This window comes from Caretta caretta, chromosome 18, assembly GCF_965140235.1.
Source record: "Caretta caretta isolate rCarCar2 chromosome 18, rCarCar1.hap1, whole genome shotgun sequence".
In the NCBI taxonomy this organism is placed as follows: Eukaryota; Metazoa; Chordata; order Testudines; family Cheloniidae; genus Caretta; species Caretta caretta.
Window position 1 is genome coordinate 10,312,804 of NC_134223.1, and position 27,094 is coordinate 10,339,897.

At 43.7% G+C, this 27,094-nt stretch overlaps 1 protein-coding gene across 1 annotated transcript in view; it reads right to left on the reverse strand.

Annotated features, from left to right (window-relative positions):
* KAZN (kazrin, periplakin interacting protein) overlaps positions 1 to 27,094 on the reverse strand; it is a 738,190-nt gene that overhangs the window by 582,521 nt on the left and 128,575 nt on the right. The window contains exon 2 of the mRNA XM_048825097.2: positions 24,587 to 24,744. Within this exon, the coding sequence (XP_048681054.1) occupies positions 24,587 to 24,744 (158 nt within the window). The remainder of the gene's footprint in view (positions 1 to 24,586; positions 24,745 to 27,094) is intronic.

The window sequence follows — 27,094 nt, forward strand, 5'->3', positions numbered from 1 at the left end:
CTCCCTCCATGAATAAATATAATTTTTCTCAGTAGTTGCACGTAAGTGACACAACACTACCCAATCTTTTCTTTAATTTTTAACTGAATTGAGCTGGGTGAAAAGAACTTGACTGATGGCACTAGAGAATAAAGCCCTCTACAGGTAATAAGTGGGTCATGTTTTCAGGTTTTTCTGCACTACCAGGAGGGCTACAAACTTGCTTTTTTTGTATAATGAAAGCAGAGATCCTCAGGTAATCACATAACCACAAGAGAGTCCTGTCTAGGAAACATGCATTCCATTTTGCATTCCAATGTGGAATGAAACTGAGACCCTATAATTTTCCATGTGAAAAAATATGAGAGATCAACCCCACAATAGGCAGGTATTTAGGGTACCTACCTGGGATGTGGGAGATGCTGGTTGAAGGCCCTGCTCTGCCTGCCAAAGAGCAAGAACTGGAACCTAGGTCTAACACATCGTACAAAGTGGAACAGCTCCAACAGGAGAGATTGAGAGTCTGACCTATACCCTGGGGGTGAGGGCACTTACCTAGGAGGTGGGAGAATCAGGCAGAGCAGAATGTGTGTCTTTAACATCCTCGGCAAGTGCCCTATCCACCAGGCTATTGGCTATGCTAGAGTGCCATGTTCTCTCTCTCACCAGAAATGTCATCCTGGGCCTGAGAAAGCTCAACACAAATTTCACTGAAACCTAAATGTATCCATTTCAATAAACTGGCATTTTCTGGTGAAAACATATTTCACTGAAAAAGTCCCAGTCACTCCAACCCAAGCTTAAGGTAAAACACCAAATATCATAAACCTGGGAGTGGTGGGAGCTCCAATCTATTCCAGCTCCCCTTCCTCTCCCAGCATGGGCCCTGGACCCCACAGGGTATGTCTACTCAGTGAGCGGCAACCTGCAGCCACGAGTCTCAGAGCCCAGGTCAATGGACTCACGCTATGGTGCTAAAAATAGCTGAGTAGATGTTGCAGCTTGGGCTGGAGCTTGGGTGCTGAAGACTTGGGGGGTGGGGAAGTCCCAGAGCCCGTACTCCAGCCGAAGCACAAAGCCTACACAGCTCTTTTAGCACCATCGTGCAAGCCTGAGTCTCTCGACCCGGGCCTTGAGATTCACTGCTGCTCGCTGTGTCGACGAGACCACAGAGAGCTCTCTGCAGGGCCTGGGGATGACAGTGCTATGGAAGCATAACAGACCCCACTTCTTCACAGAAGAGTTCAGGATGCAGAAGACCCAGCCTGATGCACATGTAAGAGAATACAATACAGCCCTTAGATAGGAGGGAGTCTGGGACATATGGATAGGGGATCTCACCCCATTTGAAATTTCTTTTACGATGAGTCAAACAATATGCTTCATAGAGTTTAGTGATTCTGCAGGTGAAGAGGGAAGAGTTTGTAGAGTTCACCTGACTTTGCTTATCGCACATTGTGAGTTAGCTTTCCCAAACATTCATGCAATCAAATTTTACCATCATGAACATTTCTGGAAACCCAATTTTAAATTTACAGATACATTTATTTGTGTAGGAAATGATGGTGCACTCATCCAACCAGGAACCAAAATAGCACTGTGTGGCTTAACTAACCACTCAACACTAATGCCACTCACCTGGCTTACTGGGTGGGACACCTGATCTGATCCAGGCTGGACAGCTTTAGAATAGAAGGGGAGTGTAAACCGAGGTAGGATCCTCCTTTCCCCTGGATGCTCCCTGCTGCCCATTGGCCAGCCAGATGAAAGCCAACGGGCTTCTTGCTCCCAGCAATCGTTAATTTAAACCTTCTCCCATGATTCCTCAAGCCTCTTGCCCCATTTTAGCTCATCCAATCAAGGAATAGAAACACCACTGTGTGACTTAGCTAACCAACCAACACCAAATGCCACCTAACCAGCAAATTCCAAAATACTCACTGAGAGCCAGTTACCATTGATACAGAGGTTTTAAAAGGCACACAAAATGTGTTGAAAATTTTCAAACGAGAAGTAAAAATGGGGGCAGTTGAAAGAGGCTAAATTCATGGGGTATGTCATTTGCTATTTGCTATTTATTCACTAGGCTCTAGTTCTAGTTACTTGAGTTAGGCTCATTCTTTAGCTCTTTGGAGCTTGCACAAAGCACACCAGCCTGATCAGTTCTCATACAGTGTCAAAACCAAACTCTAATTCCAATTAAAGCATTGAATTCAACATTCTCTAGAGCCCAAAGAAAAAGGCAAAAGCTTCACACAAGCCCCTAGACCCCTCCTTTCCTTGCCACCAGCGGTTCATAGGTGCTCATTATATAATATATCAAAGCAAAATGTCTTTTAGGAATGAGGAGGTCACAGAGTTCAGCAATGAGCCGAGCTGCTGTCTTCATAGTGATACAAAAGGAAGTCAGATACAGAGAAGGATGGTCCAGTGGCTAGGGTGGTAGCTTGGGCCTTAGAAGACCAGGGTTCAGTCCGACATACTTCTTGTGTGACCTTAGGCAAGTCACTTAATCTCTTTGTGCTTCACTTCGCCATCTGTACAATGGGAATACTAGTACTTCCCTGTCTCACAGGGATGTTGTGAGCATAAAAACATTACACAGCTGTGAGGCACTCGGACTAAGGTAATGGGGGCCATGTAAGTACCTAGGATTGGTTGACAGAAAAAAAACCTAGGAATAGGAAAGAGACTTAGATGTTATTAGCAACTGTAACATGGACTATAAATTAAAGGAAAACTAAACTCTATTTATTAAAAGACACTAATTTAAATAAAATGGGGAAAGGAAAATGTAACCATAAATAACCTAATAAATAGTAGCTATAAAGTCTTTATAAGAGGCACGAGTGAAAGTCCTTGTCACAGTGAAGTCTTAGGACATTTTGCCATTAATTTCATTGGGATCAGCATTTCATCCATGGATTTTGTTTGTACAGAGTCAAGAACAAGCAGCCCTCAATTCCTCGTCTTTGCTCTTTGCAACCATTCTAGCCAACAAGTTGCCTGGCCAGAACTTTTGCAGAAAAGGCTAATTTTATGCAATGATGGTGAATATTTGCTGATAATGAATTTTGAATCTGTAACTCACAAGCATTCTCAGTGGAAACCTGATTCTAACACTCATCCTTGTGCCGTCAGAAAGATACCATGGACCCAATTTTCCACTGCTCTGCATCCTGACTGTGCTCCTGTCCTGAGTTAGTAGCATCCACTTTGCACTAGTGCAAATAACTGGTAAAAGAAAAGCAAGCCCTGCACATGGCCAATCAAAACAGCTGGAGTTTTGATATCAAATACTTGCAACAAACTCCTTGTGACTGGGCTGCAGACCAAGCAATATACAAAGAAATTGCTTTGCAAATAATATTGATTAATGAATGCAATCTGCTCATGCACCATTTGCAAATGTAAAAAGAGGTGAAATTTACTGAAAAATTATTCCATACAAATTATTCACTCAGCTTTACTTAACACAACCCTGAGGCATAAATTCAGTATTGATTCAGAAGGCTTGCTTTGTGTTCTTGTAAATGAATCTAGACTCAATGGGGGAATAAAATGGTTGCACATACATTTATTTTACAAAGCCTCCGTTTCAAAGCAACCCAACTCCCACATCCAATGTGTGCCAGACAAGCCATAAGATCCGGAAAAATATTAATTCTTTCCTTATCAGGTGAGGTCTGTCAGCAGCCTATAATCTGTTTAGCTCAGAAGCTAATGACAGGACAATTATTTTTAGGGCCAGATTTTGTTAATCTTTGCACTGATACAGACTGCTGACAGGTTTCAGAGTAGCAGCCGTGTTAGTCTGTATCCACAAAAAGAAAAGGAGGACTTGTGGCACCTTAGAGACTAAAAAATTTATTTGAGCATAAGCTTTCATGAGCTACAGCACTGCTGAGTTTCCTCTTCTTCACTAGGAAAAGCTTCCCCTTTAAATATGCGGCAGACCGTGAGAGTTTTTGTGAGAGAGGGTGGGATAAATCTGGGATGCAAACAGAGTTTCTCCTCAGACTAACCAGACTCAAGCATTTCTATTACTCCACTCAATGACTGTGCATTCCTTTGATTGTAAGCTCTGTGAGAAAGGAATTGTCCCTTAATACGTGTTTGCATAGTGTCTAACTCAATGGGGCCCTGATCTCAGTTTTTGGGCCCTCTGGGTGCTGCCACAAAACAAATAGTAATAATGATATTGTACTACAAAAATATGTCTACTCCCACCCCCCTCCAAGAACTATATGGTCGCCACTTTGTTGCATACTCAGACAGATCCCAACTGCCACCATGAAGCGTCATCTATCTAGACATTTCCACCACATCCATCACCATGGCAATGGATGGAATTCAGATCCTCCTGCTCTGAAAATGTTGTTCCCTTCCACTTCAGCTGAAGGAGAATCTCAGCTGTTCGCAGTATAGGACCTTTGGCACACAGATGAGTAGTTCTGATTCCATCCATTATAGGACAGTGGCACACAGTATACCCGCTATAGTATTTTAAAGACATTTCCCATTCTTGTTTGCAGCCTCAATACTCTTACTATCCTATCCTTCAGGGATGAAAGATTTCTGGAAACCAAGAATACTTAAGGATGATGGAGACCACAAGCCCAAATATTGGTTGAAATGAGGCAACACTGGCTCCTCTACTCCATGACATTTCCTGTCTAATGTCTCCATTCCAGATGGTAGAAACCCTCCCACCCTCGTTTTGTTAGTTGCCAGGTTCTTCATGCTCTTTTTGAAGCAGTCTTCTTTCTTCCCTTGATGCAGTGTTGGAATGTTACACAACATTCTACTCTTACCTTTCCTCCCCCCATGCCATCCTTCTTGCTGAGCCCCCTTGCTACTAGGGAAATAATAATGCTTTTCTACATCGCAAAGTCAAAGACAGAGCTGGGAACGGCATCTGGATGATCTGATTCCCGCGTCCTCCTACCACTAGCAAATACTCCCCTGTTTTGATTTCCTTCTCTTCTCAGCCACCATTGTGTCATGACCCATATGGAATCCTCGTAACCAGGAGGTATTCCAACTAACTCGGAAAGAGGAGCAACTGCGTCGCTGCACCAAAGAAGAACAAAATGAGAAAAAAAAGCAGGTGACAAAGAATAAAAGCAACAGCAAACTGATGTCACTGTGTTGACATGTCTTCAACTTAACTCATCACTGCCACTTTTCTACGAATAGCTGGGATGGTGGCTGGATATAATTCTGCTCTCTTCCAAGGCCTTTACTCTGGCTGTTAGTGTTAGCAGCTAAGAAAATCCAACGTTTATATTGATGTAGTGCTCAAAATGGATAGGAAGCGGCCAGGAGCTGAGTTCCTGCACTGCTACCCCCAGTGGAAGCTCTGTCATGACTCATCCCAGATTTTTAAAAGAAAAGTTTCTGCCTGTTTCACCTGGGCAAGAAAATCAAAGCCAGAAAGATACAGACGGAGAGAAAACAGTTTGCTGTAGGGTCTGGCAGAACCTGGTTTGCATTGCTCATTCTTCTCCTTGCCATCTTCACAGCAGCAATGCATTATTCTCCCCGGCCCTACCCCTCCAATCTCCTCTACTCTGTGCCAGGTCCATAGCCCAAAATCTGACCTGTTTTGCAGCATTCCAGGAGTCCCCTGTAGTGTAACAGTAGTTTCCCCATATCCTTCTATATGACACTCCCTTTAGCATAGACCACATCATGGGTCATGCCCCATCTTTCCCACCTTCCCTTATAATCTGTTCTCTTCCTGAAGCTCAGCCCTCGCCTCATGAATTACAAGACTTCCCTCACACTCCTCCATGCTGGTACACGTCTCTTTCCAGGGAGCACGGTGTGGATCTGTAAGAGTGGCGTGAGCCATATTAAAAATAGTAACACGTACTATACGACGTAGGCAAGAAACAAATTGAGACATAGAGTGATGAAGAGACGGCTAGTTCCTTAGTGACAAAATGCATCCTTGTGTTATAAGCCAGCTGAATTTAGATTCTCTTGGCGACACAGACAGTAATGTTTTGTATGGATAAGCATTCAACAAATCCAGAATGTCTCTCTCTCTCTCTCTCTCACAAGTCTCAAGGGAAGGGCTGAGTTGAGGCTGGCTACCATACAGTACTGCTACAGCTGTAGTTAAATGACCACTGTGACCCTCAGATGACAATCCTGCCAAGAAATAACAATGAGCAATGTACAAAGACACCCATTCTGACTACGCTCTCTTGGTTGAAGCTAATCAAATGAGTTGGTGTCAAAAGGAATAAAATGTCGGATGAACTTTTTAGACAGCTCTGTCTACCCTGGATAAATTACAAGAGCTCCTTTCACGTACTGTAGCCACTCTGGGGTTGGAATTAGAGTGGGTGAAGAGTGGCAGTTGGGACTAAGAGTGGCTGGTGGGACTAACTTCACAATAGGACAGCTGTTCTCAAACTGTGGGTCAAGACCCCAAAGTGGGTCGCAACCCTGTTTTAATGGAGTCGCCAGTGTTGGCATTAGACTTGCTGGGGCCCAGGGGCTGAAGCCTAAGCCCCACCACTCAGGGCTTCAGCCCTGAGTGGTGGGGCTCAAGTTACAGGTGCCGCTTGAGGCTGAAGTGCTTGGGTTTCAGCTTTGGTCCCCCTCCTCGCCCTAGGCAGTGGGGCTCAGACTTTGACTTTGGCCCCCCTACCTGGGGTGGCAGGGCCCGGGCAGGCTCAGGCTTCAGTCCCCACTCGTGGGGTCATGTAGTAATTTTTATTGTCAGAGGGGTGTCATGGTGCAATGAAGTTTGAGAACCGCTGCAATAGGATAAAGTTGTGGCTGGATATGCCATTTCGTCTTATTTTAGAATTTAGCCTAGGGACCTTAGAGCTCATTCATGCTAAGTCCGAGAGATCTGTATGCATCTGGCCACAAATTAAAGCTGTTTTCCCTCAAGGGGGGATGCCCAAAGGGGAGATTACAACAGGTGGAAAAAGCACCCCCATGAATCTGTAGAGGTGAATCAAGCCTAAAACAGATAAAGGTGCTCAGAACTTAAAGGGAGACTTTGGATCTTAGGCCTTAGGCAGTTCAGGGTAAACTACTGCTAAAGCAATTCTGTGCATGGCCAGTGATTCAAATTGTTTTAGCTTTAGTCCTATAAAAAGCCAGATGAAAGAGGTTCTAGCTGGGGATTTGCAAAGTTGGGTATGAGGGTTAGCCACCCAACTCCCATTAACTATGTGACTAAACCCCACCATGGCTTTGAAAACCTCAACCCTAACATGCATATGCAAAAAATCCAGATTTAAACACTCACAGAAGTACTGATTTCTCTTCAAACCCCGATTGTTTTCCTTCATCGAGGACGACAATTTAAGCCAGCTAGGTTTGAGCTTTCTAGGCTTCAGACATGACTGTTGTGTGGAAAGACTGAGTTATGCAAACCCCCCAATTTTTCCATGTGGACCATGTGGGGAAAGTGACAGCTTTTCCAGTCTCACCTAACTGAAGAACTGATTCCATTCAAACTTTTTAGAAAACTTTACACTCAGACTGAGGATGAAGCATGGAAAATGGCCATCTGTAAAGAATGAATCTGATTAATTTCCAAGCAGCTAGCCAAGAAACAGGAGATAGAACCCAATTTTAACTGTAGCATTTCAAGGGGAAAATGATACTTCAGCTCTTTTAAAAGTTATAAAGTGCTTTGGGATCTTTGGATGAAAAGAACCGTGTACATTGCCAAGTGTCACCATTTGTGGGTAGCAAATAATATGTATTCCCTATATAGTACTTGTTGGTGCACTTCAGAGTATATACTCCAGCACGCAACTGGCTTTTAAAAAGAGGACTTTGATCATAATTTATTATCTAGGATATCATTCCCCAAATAAATTGGACTAGCAGAGAAAGACCACAATCAATTTCCTTTCTCCCAGCTCAAGAAAAGAAGCAGCGGTTAGCAGGTGCACTGTTAGGGGAATGGTTTGCAAACCTGGCTCCTATAACACATACTAATGATGCCACTAAGTACAACATGGTCATTGATGAAACTTGCTTGACTTTGCGTTTTATCCTTTTTGTGTGTGTGTGTATGTGTCAAACAGATGAGATATTCTTTTGTGCTCTGTTTCAGAAGGGGCCTAACAGGGAGCATTAGTATCTGAACTGCTGGCTTGAAAGTGGGTTAGAATATTTCTTCTTATGAAAATGAGATGACAAGATTCATGTCAAAAATGCAAGCTTATTTTTCAAGGTTACTTCCAAATACGTAATCATTTTGTCTTCATAGAAACAGAGATGCCTGTGTTACTATACTTATGTATAGATATATAAATACAATTGTATGCAAAATATGGAGTGACACCAAGGGCAATAGTAGTCAAATATTGCCCAAGCTGGGGATATGTAGTTCCTAAGACTGTGGCAATATTGTCCAAAACTACGCTCAAGGGAATTATTTTGATGACTGCCATTGCCCTCAGAGACCTTCCATGTGCAGCCTGCTCTCTCTCTCTCTCTCTCTCCCTTTTAAACAGCTGGTCAAAATGTTGAGGTTTTGAAATTCCGATGAAAAATTGTCAGAATTCTGCTTTTCATGGGGAAAAATATGTGGTACTTGTTGTAAAAAAAATGTTTCCCTGTGTTTTTGATTCGCTACAGAGCAGGCCAACATTCATACTCAAAATAGTGCTTAAAAATCAAAATGTTGATGGGGAAAAAAAGAGGAAAAAAATGAAAACTTTCTTTATGAAATTTCCCCCTCTTTTTTTGGGTCCAGTTCAATATTTAAAGCTGCCTTGGACCCCTCACCCACTCCAATAGTGTCTTTATTAGGGAAAGGTGGTAAAGCATTCAGCCGGAGAATAGTCCTCAGCAGGGTCACATTTTGACATCGCTGCCTCCAACCCCAGCAAGGGTAACCGTCACTGGGGCGGACACATGGTCTCACCACCACTTTCTCACCCCTGACATTCTCGACAGGAATTCCTGAAAACAACAGAGTATGTGTTATTCCACTGCCACAGTGGAGTCTGGGCTGCGCAGCGGTTCCCTTCTGGCCTAGGGAGCTATGAATCTGGGAGCAGGATGGACAAACCTAGTGTGCACCACAGCAGGTGAGTACACGTCAGGTGAAATGGAGGCAGAGCATTGAGTACCTCTCCGTCAGAGTTGGTCTACACAGTCTCCCAGATCCATAGTGTAGCAGGTGGCCATTGTCCCAAAACCAGTGATGTGGGATCGAGAGGCCACGCACATGGGAGCTATCAGTGAGACTGCAGTCACATGAGGTGTCACTGGAAATACCTGTTTGCTTATTGTAGACTAAAGCTATACATGCACTGAGCTCAGCTTTACAGCAAGAACCCAATATTTTATACCACGTGATTCTTTTTAACCAATTGTGAGTCAGGACAAAACAAAGGGTATTTATAAATTATCTAGCTAATCTTTCTGTCAGCCTTTCTAAAGCACTATCGCTGCAGGATCAAGGCATCTAATACATACATTAGGATACATCAAAGGGACCAAAACTCTATGACTTTCCTTTATAAGTCATTTTCCAAGTTAAATCCGCCTGTTCTCCCTCCCCCACCGCAGTTTAAAAATACATTTTCAAAATACTCAGTATCAGGGAATCAGTGGTTCTGCATCTGCATCTGTGGGGTTTTTTTTAAACACTTTAGTGGGGGCAGGGGATATTTTTGGTACCCAGGCACTGTACATTTGTGGACTCGAGGTCCAATTCTACCCACACTTTGAGTCCCACGGGTATAAATATGACCCACTCCCACAAAGAGGTCATCAGAGTTTGTTCCTCAAACTATCTGCTCGAAGACTGAAGAGTAGATGGTAGCAAGCATTTAACTGCTGAACAAAATCTTAGAACATATCTTTGTAAAAAAAAAAAAAAAAGACAGAATTATTTTTGCAAAAGGTCAGTTGATGAAATAGCTCTGTGACCAGTTCTGCAACAGCTGTATCAGTCATGAAAAAGCAGTAGGTGGGATGCTGATCAGCTAAAAGTACGGCAGGATAGATGGACTTTTTCTGTCACTAAAACTTAAGGGCTTTTTCTCCCCTTTTTAGGAGATCGTACTTTACATGATATATTGATAACATACTGGCATCTGACTTAAGACGCACTCCCGGTGAAGCAAATTGAAATAGTCAAATATTTTTCAAAACATTATAGGTTGGATCCTCAGTTGATATAAATCAGTGTGCTCTGGAGAAGTCAAAGGAGCTGTGCTGATTTGCACCTGCTGAAGAGTGAAGACCTGGCTCATTATTTAACATGAGATGGAGCAGCACCATGTTGGAAGGCTACTATACACTTGAGGAAAGAGTATCAAAAGAGATCAGCTCCCATTTAGGCACTGAAATGAAAAGGCCAGATTTCCAAGAGTGCAGATCCCATTGACGACAATGGATAATTCCTCCTTTGGATGATTCACTCCCCGTCCACCCGCTTACCTCCCCTGAGAATAATGGGAGGGGCTAGTTGATGGCCACGAATCGATCAGCATGCACTATTGCCGTTGCTTTGTATTTGAACATGAAGAGCGTACCAATGGCCTCGTCCAGAGGCGAGAGAAGCACAGGTATCCGCCGCACCATCCGCATCCATTCATGTTCATAACACGGTTCTGAGATCTACTGATGGAAGGTGATAGAGAAGGGCCTGGTAGAGAAGCTGGCATTTTTACTTCAAATTGTTTCCTAAGTCCTGCAGCTGCCAAACACACGAGTAAAATGTGAACCCTTTTTTGCTTCTCTCCTGTTGCTGTTGTGCTATATCCACATTATTTTGTTCACAGAAGTCTTAGCCTGGAAATAATGCCGGGCCTGTTTCCTTTTCTGACTTGGGAGTGAAATTCACCTCCATTCAGAGGGCCAACACAAGCTCGATGCATCACTCAAGCCCTCAAGTTGCACATAAGCTTTCTGCTGACCCTGGGCAGGGGAATGAATTTCACCCTTGAATCTTTGCATTTCCTGAACCTGCACAAGCTTTACTCATGCAGACAGTCCTTACTTACAAAAGTAGCCTTACACAAGGCACTGGCGAGACCTCACCTGGAACACTGTGCGCAGTTCTGGTCTCCCATGTTTAAGAAGGATGAATTCAAACTGGAACAGGTACAGAGAAGGGCTACTAGGATGATCCGAGGAACAGAAAACCTGTCTTATGAAAGGAGACTCAAGGAGCTTGGCTTGTTTAGCCTAACCAAAAGAAGGATGAGGTGAGATATGATTGCTCTCTATAAATATATCAGAGGGATAAATATCGGAGAGGGAAAGGAATTATTTAAGCTCAGTACCAATGTGGATACAAGAACAAATGGATATAAACTGGCCATCGGGAAGTTTAAACTTGAAATTAGATGAAGGTTTCTAACCATCAGAGGAATGAAGTTCTGTAATAGCCTTCCAAGGGAAGCAGTGGGAAGACCTATGTGGCTTCAAGATTAAACTTGATAAGTTTATGGAGGAGATGGTATGATGGGATAACATGATTTTGGCAATTAACTGATCTTTAACTATTCATGGTAAATAGGCCCCATGACCTGTGATGGGATGTTAGATGGAGTGGGATCTGAGTTACTACAGAGAATTCTTTCCTGGGTATCTGGCTGGTGAATTTTGCCCACATGCTCAGGGTTCAGCTGATCGCCATATTTGGGGTCAGGAAGATTGGAAGAGGTCCTGGGGGTTTTTCGCCTTCCTCTGTAGCATGGGGCATGGGTCACTGGGCTGGAGGATTCTCTGCACCTTCAAGTCTTTACACCATGATTTGAGGACTTCAATAGCTCAGACATAGGTGAGAGGTTTATTGCTGGAGTGTGTGGGTGAGATTCTGTGGCCTGCATGGTGCAGGAGGTCAGACTAGATGATCATAATAGTCCCTTCTGACCTTAATATCTATGAGTCTATGAGTGAGTAAACAGTGAGACTCCAATTACATCTGAGCCACGTACTCCATAAGGTTACTAAAACCATTATTATTATGTATTATTTTTATCACCATAGTGGCTAGGAGCTCTAGCCATTGTCTGGGACCCCACCTGAGCTAGACACGGTACAAAAATCCAGAACTAAAAGACAGTCCCTATTACTGTTCCTGTTTATTTCTATTATAGTAGCACATACAGGGCCCCAGTCAAGAACATAATTATAGGCCATACTGGGACCAATGGTCCATCCAGCCCAGTATCCTATCTTCCAACAGTGGCCAATGCCAGGTGCTTCAGAGGGAATGAACAGAACAGGTAATCATCAAGTGATCCATCCCCTGTCACCAATTCCCAGCTTCTGACAAACAGAATCAGGACACCATTGTGCTGGGCACTATGCTGACAGAGTAAAAAAACCCAAACAATTCTTGCCCCGAAGAGCTTATAGGCAACTACAATCCATTAAACTCTTTACAAGGTGGTTAGAGGCTCAGGACTTAAGCAAAGTTTGGAATTTAAAGGTCAGGGATCTGGGAGTAAAACCTTTTGTTTTACATACATACCTTCATATGAAAGAAAATATTAGCCTAACCTCTAGTCTACTTCCATGAGCTGGATGCACATTTTCAACTCGTTAGAAAAATTGCTTTGGCAAACTGCTAGGGTAGATCTGATCCATATGTCTCACCCTGTAGACCTTTTGTACCTTCTGTTCCACACTACTTAAGGCCCTTCCAATATCACTTAACAGAAAAGAGTCTAGTAGAAATAATAGTTTCGGCAAAGCTGGCGGCTGGTTTAAAGTTTGACTGGGGAAGACATAACAGATTCAAGTCACACCTGTCTTGGAAGCAATAAATCTTGCTTAGGAAAACGTCAGAGCAAAAAACACTGCCAGACTATGATATTCCACCTCAGAGGATTATAAAACAACATATGCAGAGCAAACATCCCTTCCAAACGTAATAGGGATGCCAGAAGTGATTGACAACAATGACAATCTATCATAGAAGGTCATATCTATGAGATAACATCACGCATTGGATAGTCTAGCAGATATGAACTTGTTTATTCATTCCCATACTATATGGAGGATGGGATGTGTCATACAGGCAAGATGCATCTTTTTACTTTATCTGTTTTTATGCACCAGCACTATGTGAGTGCATTATATTGCAGCTTTTAGTTCATATTACACTATTTCAATCTCCTGTTGGCTCCTTAAGGGCCACTAGCTAAAGCGATTACTTCTTAAGCATTGTTTAAGGAAACTTAGTTCCTTTAAGTGCAAGGCTGTCAGTGTGGGCTGCTGAAATCCTCTATTTATCTGCAAAACAGGCCCCAAGTATAGGCAGCCAGAAAGCCACACTGACCTGAAGAAAGGGGGTGAGACTGTAGCTGCCTTCCCAAAGCCCATTGTCTTCTCTGCTGAGGCTGACAGTTAAAGTGCCAGGTCAGCGAGGGACTGTTTTTAATGGAGGTCTTTGTGGTGGGGAAATCCTGTCTGGTGGGATGCGGATGGGTCGAGAGACAGCCCCGCAGACTGTAATGACTTTAATTTAGTCACTACCTACCCTAGGCTGAATTTGAGTTGACACTCTGCATACAATGCATTCTCTGGAACTTTGCTTAGCACTGTTGGCAGAGCAGACTTGGGACTCCAGGCTTATCAATGTGCTGAGTGGCCAAGGGACTCCTGGCCAGCCTGCACTGCTTCCATTGCCTCTTCTGCACTCGTCTAGCAAGTCCAATTTCAGTTGACATCCGTGAAATGTCCGGAGGCAGGACGAGTGCAGAATATGCAAGGGAGAGCCCCAACCTGCATGCGAGAGATCCCCACTGCAGATGGGAGAGTGGATTCCACTTTAACCCCATCTCTGTGTTCTGCACTTACACAGAGGTGACCTCAAAAACTGCCAGCTTTTTCTGCGAGAGCTTCCCTCTTGCTGCAGGAAACAGTGAGCAGAAAAGCAATGCAAAGCATCCTTCTCTTCCCTTCCCTGCTGCCACTTGGCATTGCAAGTATCTCCTCTTGTATGTAGCGTGCTTTCTTATTCTTGCTGGTTTGGCCCTAATTTTGATTAGTTAGGCTCTAAGGTCCCCTTGGAGTCCCTCTCAACACAATGCAATTTGGGAAACATTTGTGCAAAGTTTAACGCTGCAGCTCACAATGCATCAGGTAGGTGGGGATGAGGTTGTGCTGGGGTGAAGTGGGGGCAATGGACAAGTTACGAAGAGACCGATCCCAATGTGACAATCCGGCTAGATGAGTTGCCTGCAGGGATTGAACCTGGAACCTCTTGACCTAAAAGCAGGAGCCTGTACTCCTGAACTAAAGAATAAAAAAACCTAAAGGGCAGTGAGGGTATGTCTTCACTGTAGAATTCATCTGGGCTTGTACTTGGATGTTGTCCCTAACCCCCTCTCCCATTCACACACACAAGCCTCTGACCCAAGTTTGGTGCTTTCAACTAGCTGGCCCAGCTTGAGCTCTAGGCTAACGTCTGAGTGGGGTTTTCACATGGGCATAAGCCAGTCACTTTGCAGTGAGGATGCAGAGTAAACCACCTAAGTGCTAATAATCCTCCACTGCCTTCCTACAATTCTCCCTATGTACTCAGAAGAACAGACAAGTTCATCCACAATTCATTGGGAAACAATCAGAGCGGCTCAACTTATTACAGCACAAAGAACCAGGGGATGTTCTCCCAGATGTCCTAGCGACCCTCACATGGGTGACAGCTACCCCAGTGAGGACACAGTAACCCAGGAAGGGCTTTGCAGTGCGGCTGCTCACACCTGGGTGAGGCTAACCTGGATGCCGATCGTCCACATTAAATCTTCTCACCAGTTACTTGTGGGTGCCTACGTCGCCAGCCTGAGTACATTCCAGCTGCTGCTGCTCAGTGGTACCCATTGTTAGATTCTCCTTCCTGTGGTCTGAATGAGTAAAAAGGCACTGCATTTTGAGGAGGCTGGTTTCTGAATGCTAACAGAATGAGGCAGAATGTCCTTTGATGCACTGTGGCTATTGTGCATTTCCCTTTATGAAGATTGATAACTGCTTCCCATTATTTCCTGTAAGCCCAATTAAATAAAGTGCCAGGTGGATTTTTGTCTTTTATACATAGCCTTCATATGACTGCAATTTCTCAGGCCCAAGAAGCGTTCCCCACAAGGCTTGACTGAGCTAGGTTTAGCTTTAGGAGACCCGGCAGCTGATTGGATACTAGGTTGCAGCTACAGCCAGCCCTATTTTCTGGGGCCGTTGACTTACTTATGAAGCTAGAGTATGGGAGGTATTTATTAATTTATATCTCATATATAAATAAAATTTGAGGTGACACGTACATTAGAAATAACTATCTGATAACAACAGAATACCAGCAGTCATGTCCCTTACGTTTGAAATCACCTTTCATACAGCCTTGGAATGGCCCAAACAAATGAATATATTACCATAGGACAGATGATACTTAGACTCAGAGAGACAGGAGCTGATCCAAAGCCCACTGAGATAAATGGAAATATTCCCATTGACTTCAGTGGGCTTTGAATCAGGCCTCTAGAGAACAACTGAACTGCAGAGATTCACAAGGCAGTCACACCTCTACTTCCTGAATTGCTGTGAAGAAGGGTCTGCTCTGATCCTTGGCCCAGCAGCTTCTTGCTGGGAGGATGGAAGGAAGGGAAGTAGAGTGTGTTTGATCTCTTCCTCTCATGGTTGCTCCATGGGATTGATGGGGATTTCCATTCTTATCACTGGTGCTTGTAAACATGCCTCTCTGGATGTTTGGTACTAGGGTACTGGGACCGGGATATAGAATCATAGAATATCAGGGTTGGAAGGGACCTCAGGAGGTCATCTAGTCCAATCCCCTGCCCAAAGCAGGACCAATCCCCAATTAAATCATCCCAGCCAGGGCTTTGTCAAGCCTGACCTTAAAAACTTCTAAGGAAGGAGATTCTACCACCTCCCTAGGTAACGCATTCCAGTGTTTCACCACCCTCCTGGTGAAAAAGTTTTTCCTAATATCCAACCTAAATCTCCCCCACTGCAACTTGAGACCATTACTCCTTGTTCTGTCATCTGCTACCACTGAGAACAGTCTAGAGCCATCCTCTTTGGAACCCCCTTTCAGGTAGTTGAAAGCAGCTATCAAATCCCCCCTCATTCTTCTCTTCTGCAGACTAAACAATTCCAGTTCCCTCAGCCTCTCCTCATAAGTCATGTGTTCCCATCCCCTAATCATTTTTGTTGCCCTTCGCTGGACTCTCTCCAATTTATCCACATCCTTCTTGTAGTGTGGGGCCCAAAACTGGACACAGTACTCCAGATGAGGCCTCACCAATGTCGAATAGAGGGGAACGATCACGTCCCTCGATCTGCTCGCTATGCCCCTACTTATACATCCCAAAATGCCATTGGCCTTCTTGGCAACAAGGGCACACTGCTGATTCATATCCAGCTTCTCGTCCACTGTCACCCCTAGGTCCTTTTCCGCAGAACTGCTGCCTAGCCATTCGGTCCCTAGTCTGTAGCGGTGCATAGGGTTCTTCCGTCCTAAGTGCAGGACCCTGCACTTAACCTTATTGAACCTCATCAAATTTCTTTTGGCCCCAATCCTCCAATTTGTCTAGGTCCCTCTGTATCCTATCCCTGCCCTCCAGCATATCTACCACTCCTCTTAGTTTAGTATCATCCGCAAATTTGCTGAGAGTGCAATACACACCATCCTCCAGATCATTTATGAAGATATTGAACAAAACCGGCCCCAGGACCGACCCCTGGGGCACTCCACTTGACACCGGCTGCCAGCTAGACATGGAGCCATTGACCACTACCCGTTGAGCTCGACAATCTAGCCAGCTTTCTACCCACCTTATAGTGCATTCATCCAGCCCATACTTCTTTAACTTGCTGACAAGAATACTGTGGGAGACCATGTCAAAAGCTTTGCTAAAGTCAAGAAACAATACATCCACTGCTTTCCCTTCATCCACAGAACCAGTAATCTCATCATAGAAGGCGATTAGATTAGTCAGGCATGACCTTCCCTTGGTGAATCCATGCTGACTGTTCCTGATCACTTTCCTCTCATGTAAGTGCTTCAGGATAAATTCCTTGAGGACCTGCTCCATGATTTTTCCGGGGACTGAGGTGAGGCTGACTGGCCTGTAGTTCCCAGGATCCTCCTTCTTCCCTTTTTTAAAGATTGGCACTACATTAGCTTTTTTCCAGTCATCTGGGACTTCCCCCATTCGCCACGAGTTTTCAAAGATAATGGCCAATGGCTCTGCAATCACAGCCGCCAATTCCTTTAGCACTCTCAGATGCAACGCGTCCGGCCCCATGGACTTGTGCACGTCCAGCTTTTCTAAATAGTCCCTAACCACCTCTTTCTCCACTGAGGGCTGGCCATCTACTCCCCATGCTGTGATGCCCAGCACAGCAGTCTGGAGCTGACCTTGTTAGTGAAGACAGAGGCAAAAAAAGCATTGAGTACATTCGCTTTTTCCACATCCTCTGTCATTAGGTTGCCTCCCTCATTCAGTAAGGGGCCCACACTTTCCTTGGCTTTCTTCTTGTTGCCAATATACCTGAAGAAACCCTTCTTGTTACTCTTGACATCTCTTGCTAGCTGCAGCTCCAGGTGCGATTTGGCCCTCCTGATTTCATTCCTACATGCCCGAGCAATATTTTTATACTCTTCCCTGGTCATATGTCCAACCTTCCACTTCTTGTAAGCTTCTTTTTTATGTTTAAGATCCGCTAGGATTTCACCATTAAGCCAAGCTGGTCGCCTGCCATATTTACTATTCTTTTGACACATCGGGATGGTTTGTCCCTGTAACCTCAACAGGGATTCCTTGAAATACAGCCAGCTCTCCTGGACTCCTTTCCCCTTCATGTTAGTCCCCCAGGGGATCCTGGCCATCCGTTCCCTGAGGGAGTCGAAGTCTGCTTTCCTGAAGTCCAGGTTCTGTATCCTGCTGCTTACCTTTCTTCCCTGTGTCAGGATCCTGAACTCAACCAACTCATGGTCACTGCCTCCCAGATTCCCATCCACTTTTGCTTCCCCCACTAATTCTTCCCGGTTTGTGAGCAGCAGGTCAAGAAAAGCTCCCCCCCAGTTGGCTCCTCTAGCACTTGCACCAGGAAATTGTCCCCTACGCTTTCCAAAAACTTCCTGGATTGTCTATGCACCGCTGTATTGCTCTCCCAGCAGATATCAGGAAAATTAAAGTCACCCATGAGAACCATATAACCCTTTTCAGCTGTAGGTCGTTGGTTCTAATCCCAATAAATCAATAGCTGTTGCCATCTGGTCTCATTCCAGTTTTCAGTGGATTAATAAAACCCATCCTATCAATTGGCCCACGGCAGGAAGATTCAACAGAGAGGACAAGGATGCAGACTTAGAATAAATTATCCTTTCACCTCGAGAGGTGGGGCTTTTCAAACAGGGTTAAGGGTTCAGAGCTGAGCAAAAAACTAAATTTTAAGTTCGTTGGCAGTTTCCAAAGGTCAAAAAAAAAATATTTTGGGTCAGGCTGAAAATGAAATTTTCCAGCAAATCAAAAAGTAAAAATAATTTGTTTCAGAATATAATATTTCTTTCAACCTGAAATGAAGTGTTTCATTTTAATTTCAAGTACTTTAAAACTTATTTTAATTTTAAGAAGTAAAATTAAAAGAAACATTGAAACATAAAGTTGTTTCAAACTGAAAAACAAACGTTTTGTTTTGAAAATGTCAGTACGAAACCGATTTTTTTCTTTAATGAACAATTCAGCAAAACTGACATGAATTCGCAAAACTTTTCAAAGTCGACAAATCTGCATGTTTCACTGAAAAAGTTTTGGCTGAAAAATGTTGCCGAGCTCCAGTTAATGCACATTAGCACAGCAGTCTGAGGAAGCAAGCAATGCTTTGGCCTGTGTTGAATCTGCTCTTCTTTGGATGACTAGGGAACTCCACCTCCAGTGCTATCAATCTGGTATATTTCACAAGCACTAGTCTATAGTCAACTTACATTTTAAGGAGAAGAAAGAAAAATTGTCAGCATTCTGTAAGATAAGCTATTAGAAGGGAAAGAAAGTATGCAAACAAGAAAGCAAGCAAGCTACAATTTATGAATGATTCTTTTTGCCCTCTGCTATTGCCAATAATCCAGATAAAGGAGTGCAAGTTAACTAGCAAATTCTAGTCTTGCAGCAATGCTGACATGGTAACTAATACAATGATGCAAGGAAGGAAAGTAAGAAAGTATTATTTGCTTGTACTCCAGTATTGCAAAGACTGGGGTAGGAGTATCAGTGATGGTTAAATGTAAATGTATAAAACTGGCAGGGAAAGAAACAGTATTTTTCAGAGTCCCCCCCCAAAGGGAGGAATAAAAGATGGTCTTGCAGGGAAGCCACTGGACTACGACTCAGGATATTTGGATTTAGTGCCTGGCTCTGCCATAAAATCCCTGTGTGACCTTGGGCAAGTCACTTTGTCTCTCTGTGCCTTGGTTTCACATCTGGAAATGGAGGGCAATGCTATTTCCTTTCACTCTTTAGATTGTCAGCTAAGAAGAAGAAGAAATGCCTGTTAGTATGCATAAATTCAATGCCTAGCGAACTGATCTCAAAACCCACCAAGTAGGTACATAAATTTAAGGCATAGAGAAGTTATGTGATTTAGCTAAAGCCATAGAATTAAGAAAAGACAGGCTTAGAATTCAGAAGATCCCAGTTCTAGGCTTGGACCACATCTCTCCACTGCCTGATGTGGTCTGAAATCACAGTTCCCGAATTAGCTAGGAATCTAAGTTCTGAGAAAATTCACCTGCAACTGAAGCTCTGCAAGCTTTAAACAACCAAGGTCTGTGTTTAAATCATGCTGTTTTTAATAGTCTCATGGAACTGAGGAATCCCCACTGCCCACTGTTGTGAGAAGCTGAAAAATCACTCAGTACAGGTAGGTTAATTGCCCAGCTAATGGCCTCCAAAAGTTCAGGCTGGATGTTCTCTCCTTGAATTACCTGCCAGACAACAGGCAGGCCCATGCCAAGAGAGTTAGGATGAAAGGGCATGAGACTTTGAGAAGGAAGGGACCAACATTAAACTGAATGTACAAGTAAAATGCTCCTGAGAGAACCAAAAAAAAAAAAAAAAAGAGCAAGCCTAAGAAAGACCAGCTTGAAGGCCAAATAGGGAGACAATGACCTTGTGGTTACAGTGCTGCACTCGAATTCAAGAGATCAGGGTTCAATTCCTAGCTCTGACTCTGTGCAAGTCACTTAGGTGCTTTGAAAATGTTAAGCTCCTAAATCTCTCAGGCTAAGTCCTGGATGCCTAAGTGGCTTTTGAAAATGTTATCCTTAGGGCTAGTCTACACCGGCAACGTCAAAGCACTGCTGTGACAGCGCTTTAATGTGGCTTGTGTAGTCGCAGCAGAGTGCTGGGAGAGAACTGGTTTTTCACCCCCCTGCGCGAGAAAGTGGCCACGCTGCAAAGTGCCAGTGTAGGCAAGCCCCCCGTCTCTATCTATGGATGCAGTGTTGTTGTAGCCATGTTGGTTCCAAGATATTAGAGACGGAAGGTGGGTGAGGTAATTATCTTTTATTGGAGCAACTTCTGGTGGTGAGAGGCTTAGGGCTTGTCTATACTGGCATTTTACAGCGTTGCAACTTCTCCCTCGGGGGGGTGGGTGAAAAAACACCCCCCTGAGGGCAGCAAATTTCAGCGCTGTAAAGCACCAGCGTAGACAGCGCCCCGCGCCGGTAGCTACACCTCTCATGGAGGTGGTGTTTTTAGAGCGCTGGAAGATCTCTCTCCCAGCGCTCTGCCATGACTGCACAAGCCATGTTAAAGTGCTGCGGCGGCACTTCAGTGTGGCCGGGGTAGAGTAGCCCACAACCTTTCGTGCTTACAAAGAGCTCTTCTTCAGGTCTGGGAGATCTACTCAGAGTGTCACCGCTAAATACCAGGTGGAACAGATTGTTTAGCGTAAGTCATTAACACATGTTTCAAGAAACCATTCAAGGTAAGCTGGTCCATTAACACTTCTCCAGTCATAGCGGGGAAAGGAGAAAAAGAAGCTGGGGGAGGCAGTTAATGGGTCATAGACTGTTGTAATAAACTCTAAATCCAGCCTCTTGATTCAGTCCATCATTTTTAGTGTCTAGCAAAGTTATGAATTTAAGCTCCCAGGCTCTTCTTTTAGAAGTGTTGTGCAGGGTTCTTTTGAGGATGAGAGGTCAGATATAGAGGGACTGCTCTGTGAAAAGTGTTCCCTCACAGACCACATAGTGTTTTTGTCTTTTATCATTTTCATGTGTGAGTTCACTCCAGAGCGTAGTCCCATTTCACCTACATTGTTGTTAGTGGGGCACAGATGGTACTTACTTGGCCCACATTACTCTTGCATCTGAGCATCTCACAATCTTGAATGTATTTATCCTCGCGAGGACAGCACTATTTTACTAGTGGGGAACTGAGGCACAGAGACACTAAGTGACTTGCCCAAGGTCACAGAGGAAGTCGGTGCTGGAGCAGGGAATTGAACCCCGGTCTCAAGTCCCAGGTTAGTAACCAAGCTGTTGGATCAGGCTTCCTCTCATCCTGGCTGTTTTCCATCTCTACAATATGGATGAAAATAGTTACTTTTCCCACCCTTTTATTTGTCTGTTTACATGGTGGGTTCTTCAGGGCAGGAGCTGTCTCTTACTATATGTGCAGTGCCTAGCACAATGGGCCTCTGGGGCTTCCCAGCCCCGTTATAGTATAAAGAAATAATACCAATACGGAAGGAAAAGGAGATCTCATCAAAGAAATGAAAATAATTACATTGGTGATTTTTTTTTCCCTCCCAGGTAATGAGGACTACAGGGCACCCTGCACTTGTGTTTACTCCATATCTGATATGCACATACTGGAGGTGATGTTCCTATTTATGTAGTTCGCTGCCAACATCATGATTTTTGATTCCCCGCAGGGTGGTTGTTGGTTTTTAAGTATCTGAAGTTGTCACCTCGCCTGTTCCATCCTTTTAATCATCATTACCACCTCCCATTTTGTCATCCTTCCAACTTTAAAATCCAAGGCAAACAATGTCCAGCACTGCCTGGGAAGTGTTCCAGATGCATTATGAGGACACAAACGCTCTTGACATTTTCCCCATTGTTATTAGTGTTTCCTTAATCAGGCAGAGTATCATAGGCAGCATTAATATGCATTCAGGGCAAATGATAGGCAATAAACCAATTCTCGGGTGCTCAAAAGAAGTTTCTATAAAAGCGGCTTATCAGCAGGTCCTTTCTTCTTCTTTTTTGGTCTCTATATATTTATTTTATCTGCAATATGCAGATGTCATGAGAGCTCCTATCTGTTCTTGGATGTCCATACCTGGCTACCGCTGACACTACTTTTAACTGCAATGGGAGCTACATTTGTGCAACTGAATGGCAAAATGTAACCCTTCGTGTCTTTCATTTCTCTGGCCTCCTAGTTTGACTTCTAAGTGATATTTGCATAAGTTAAGGTAAGGAGTCTGAGGCATAAAGTGGAAGTGCCTTTGCCAAAGGGGTGCGGTATTGCATTTGAGCACTGAACCCTCAAGAAAAACAGTCCCAAACGCAGCTTCATCCCTTGTTAACAAACTGAGAACTCAGTGAGCATGCTCCTTTCTGACCCTCCCCAGTAAGATCCCTTCTTCTAGCAAAAGGTGGAGTTTCCCAGGCCCACGTGGCATTCTGGGGGCTGCAGTTTCTGCTGGTGCCTCATTAACAGCAGGTATTTTTGAACAATCGCAGCTGTGAAACTAAATCTATCTTTGAAGGGCTAAAATGAAGGCATGGAACTTGTCCACTGTTCTCCACATGCTTTATGTTAGGACTCCCAGAATGGAGTCCTTGCTGTGTGTCTGGTTCTGCACAAAAGTTCCCTGCAGTTCCAATCGTTAGTAAAATTTGTCCTCTCCTCCACAACACTACTTCGGTCACAGAAACAGAGCCACGGGCACATTTTGTGGAGTCCTGCACAAAGTTAGATGTGAAGGCCCTCAAGCAGATCATCCATAACCCACACAGCTGGGAGGGATCCAATACTGGCTGAGTTGGAGATGCTTGTTGGATGGCGAAGGAGGACTTTTGCAGCTTGGGAATGGTTCTGACTTTTTTGCCATTCCCTCCTCCCTTTACTCCAAGAACGGAGCATACTAAAGCCATGGGGGCATATGTGGCGCACATCTGAATGCGTAGGCCCAACTCTACATAGAAATGTATTCAGCACTAAAATAGGCGCATTATTGCTACCAGAGATTTCCAGCCCATCTTTTCTGTATAACGAAAGCTCGATTAGCTAAACTAATTAAGACCAAAGGGCTTTAACGGAGAGAGAGATGTGTTTGCTCAGATAACCACCAGGTTCCAAGTGAAAGGCTATGGGAGTAATACATGAAAAGAGTAGTTTTTTCTATTTACGTTTCCCATTTAAGTACTTGTAAAAGCAAGTCACAGGAAACGGGTCCACAGAGTGCGCTGGAGTAAGTGAACAGTTTGGTTAACTGAGGTTTGGGTAATCATGTTTGTACACTATCTGCAGCAACCCATGTAGGTATTCCCACTGGCAATACAGGGTTAGCCGTGGAATAGTGATGAGGAAAAGCCCCGGCTGAGAGGATTTTGCACACAATGCAGCTAATCTGTGCCGGAATAATTTCCTCCTCTTTTATTTTGCAAACAGTTCTGTGTTTCCTTTTCTTGTTAGGGGTTTCAAATGGAGCGTCGCAGGCCCAGAATACTCCTTTCATTTCTGTTACTGGCAGTCACCGACTGGCACAGCTGAGCGAAGTTAGTCATTGTCAGTCTGAACAGAGGATGTGGTGAACAGGAATGAAAGGACTGGCATAACTTGGGGTGCCTACATCGCCCACGCTATATAAATGCTGAGTATCCTGTACACATCAAAGGTGAAGATAAAATGCACAAATGTTATGAACAATCAGAGGCCTTCTTGGTAGCAGATCCAGAATTTAGGGCTTAGACAAAAGGGAAGGGAGACTGTTGTGTTTTCAAAGAGCCACCCAACATCGGATGCCTTTTTCATTTGAAGATATATTTGTAAAGCTTCAAAGGGAGTTTAAAAATATATTGAATATTTTCAGAAGTTTCTTATATTTAGAGGGAATTAGCCTGGGATATATTTACTGTGCACAGACTTTCTGAGAAATTCTTATGTTCTAAGGTGAAAAGTTGCAATGAAACATCTGAAAAGTCATGAGTTCATGTGCAAGTCACAGTCTGGAGCATAGCTAAACCAAGCAATTATGTTATGTGCCTGCCACCCTTAAACTGGCATTCAGCACAGATGTTCAATAGCAAACTGATTTTCACTTTCATAGAAGAAATGCTAGATTACCATTGACAGGTAAATTACTCCATTTTCTTCTGTGATTTTAAAGTAATTTCCAATCCTAAATCCAACATGCTGGCCCATTAGAATCCCAATAGTCTCTGAACCAATATGTCCTTGCCATGGCTGTGAATTTCAGTGGTCTAAGTCAGTGTCAAACAAACGTAGGGGACTGACATTTTTTTCATAGCTTAAACCTGCCATATAAATGAAGCACAGCCTTTGGATCTGTGCAATGTGCACTCCCGGGTGTCTTAACAGATACAAGCTTATTGATTTCATACCTGTGCATCCATTAAGAGGTGTCTCATCAGCATCATGGAATTTTTCAGAGACTCTTTTTCACTGGGCAAGAAAGCATCTTTGTCCTCATCCAGCATTTTTGACTTGTTCACGATAAAATGCGAGAGCTGGTCATTTAGGGTATGCATAGACTGCACAGCTATGGGGAGAGAGAAAGAAAAAAAGAGCACTGAAACCATGCAGGAGGATTGGCGGGAATCACTGGAAACATTTGAAATTTCCAAAGGGTGGGCAGATGCTACCATATTCTGGACTAGCTAATTAACCGAGGGTTAAAGCATACATATAAGCAGTCGAGACAATAGCATGTTACATTAGATGAAATAACTGACTAAAGGAAGCAGAGCCATCTACACCATGACTGTATTTAGAGTATGAGTGAGTCACTAGCAATAACATTACACATGCAATAGATGCTGTTACTCCATTCCATATGCTACAATGTACTGTTACATAATAAAGCTACTAAAGGCTAATTTAGCATTTCATTTCCTTCAAAAGCCCTGGCATAGTGCTGTGATGAGAAGCTAGACAGAAACTCAAGTGAATGCACCAAACTGTTCACTTTTCCTCCTGAAGATTTCCTTACTTACACATTGTGCTGTATTTGACCTTCCTTTCTGATGGAGCTTTACCAAACATAGCTATAATATTTAGAGCTCCTTATGGAGACAGAATTTCATGGGGATTTAGAAGGTTGGTAGAAGACCATATAGTCTCCCGCTTCTTCTACCGACAGTGACTATACAGGTACCATACTAGCAGTGGCTACACCTCTGAAGTTGAAACATGCCTGAATCAAAATGCCAGATCCAAATATCTCCTAACTTTGGGGAAGTTCTGACCTGGATCCCAATGATGGGACTTGAAACCATCTCCACTCTAAAAGTTGAGACATTTGGTTCAGTCAAGCAACCAAACAACTATTCCTTAAAACATTTCTAGTCTCCAATGTCTGGCTTGATGTCTCAGGACAGGCAGTTTTCTTGGTTCCTAGAACTTCCGACTTCTCCTCATGCCAGGAGGATTAATGATGATGCTGATGGTATAGATTCAATTAGCACCCAAAATGTGCAAGATCCGTTTCCCAACAAAAAGAGAGAGAGAGTCACTTTCCCCAAAGAGCATGCAATCTAAAACCAGAACCCTAGACTCTTAAAAACGTAAGAATGGTCACACTGAGTCAGACCAGTGGGTCCACCTACCCCAGGATCCTGTCTTCTGACAATGGCCAGTGCCAGATGATTCAGATGGAGTGAACAGAACAGGGCAATTTATCAATTGATCTATTCCCCTGTCATCCAGTCACAGTTTCTGGCAGTTAGAGGTTTAGCAGGGGGTTGTGTCCCTGGCCATCTTGGTTAATAGCCATTAATGGACCTATCCTCCATGAACTTCTCTAATTCTTTTTTGAACCCAATTATACTTTTGGCCTTCACAACATCTCCTCTGGCAACGATTTCCCTAGATTGATTGTACATTGTGTGAAGAAGTACTTCCTTATGTTTGTTTTAAACCTGTGACCTATTAATTTCATTGGGTGACCCCAAATGATGTGAAGGGATAAATAACACTTTTTCTCCGCAACATTCAGGATTTTATAGACCTCGAACATATCTCCCCTTAGTCATCTCTTTCCTAAGATGAACAGTCCCAGTCTTTTTAATCTTGTCTCATATAGAAGTTGTTCCATACCCCTGATCATTTTTGTTGCCCTTCTCTGTACTTTTTCCAGTTCTAATATACCTTATTTGAGATGAGACGACCAGAACTGCACACAGTATTCAAGGTGTAGGCGTCCCATGGATTTATATAGTAGCATTATGATATTTTCTGTCTTATCTATCCCTTTCCTAATGGTTGCTAAGATTCTGTGAACTTTTTTTTTAACTGCTGCTGCACATTGAGCAGATATTTTTGGAGAACTAGCCACGATGACCCCAAGATCCCTTTCTTGAATGATAGCAGCTAATTTAGACCCCATCACTTTGCATGCATAGTTGGGATTATGTTTTCCAATGTGCATTACTTTGGGCAACACCACCTTCCTCCTCTGTATTTCAGCACTTCCTCTTTTGACCCCCAGCTGAAAACAGAAAGTGAGCTTAATGGAATGTGGACAAATATGGCACATGGCTTGTATTCCACAGCAAGGCCTTATAATGTTTTAGAAGCCTGTTTATTTTTAATGAGAGTTATGGGGCTTGTGATAACTTCTGCATTGATAGCCCAGGAGAAGGAAGTCCTCTTCATCACAGAATAGCTACAGCATGGGAAGCAGCAGTGGAAGCTTTCCTAGTCCTGCCCTGCCATTGTGCCTCAATCCTGACGTGAAGGGACCCCTTCTAGGGGGGAAAAGGGAGTCCAGTGCTCCATTAATTCCTTGACTTCTCTGCTGAGAGTGCAGATAAAAGATGTGAAACACAATGGTGGCTTTTGTGATTGGGAACTGGACTCCACCTGGCAATCTAGAGATGAAAATCTCCTTA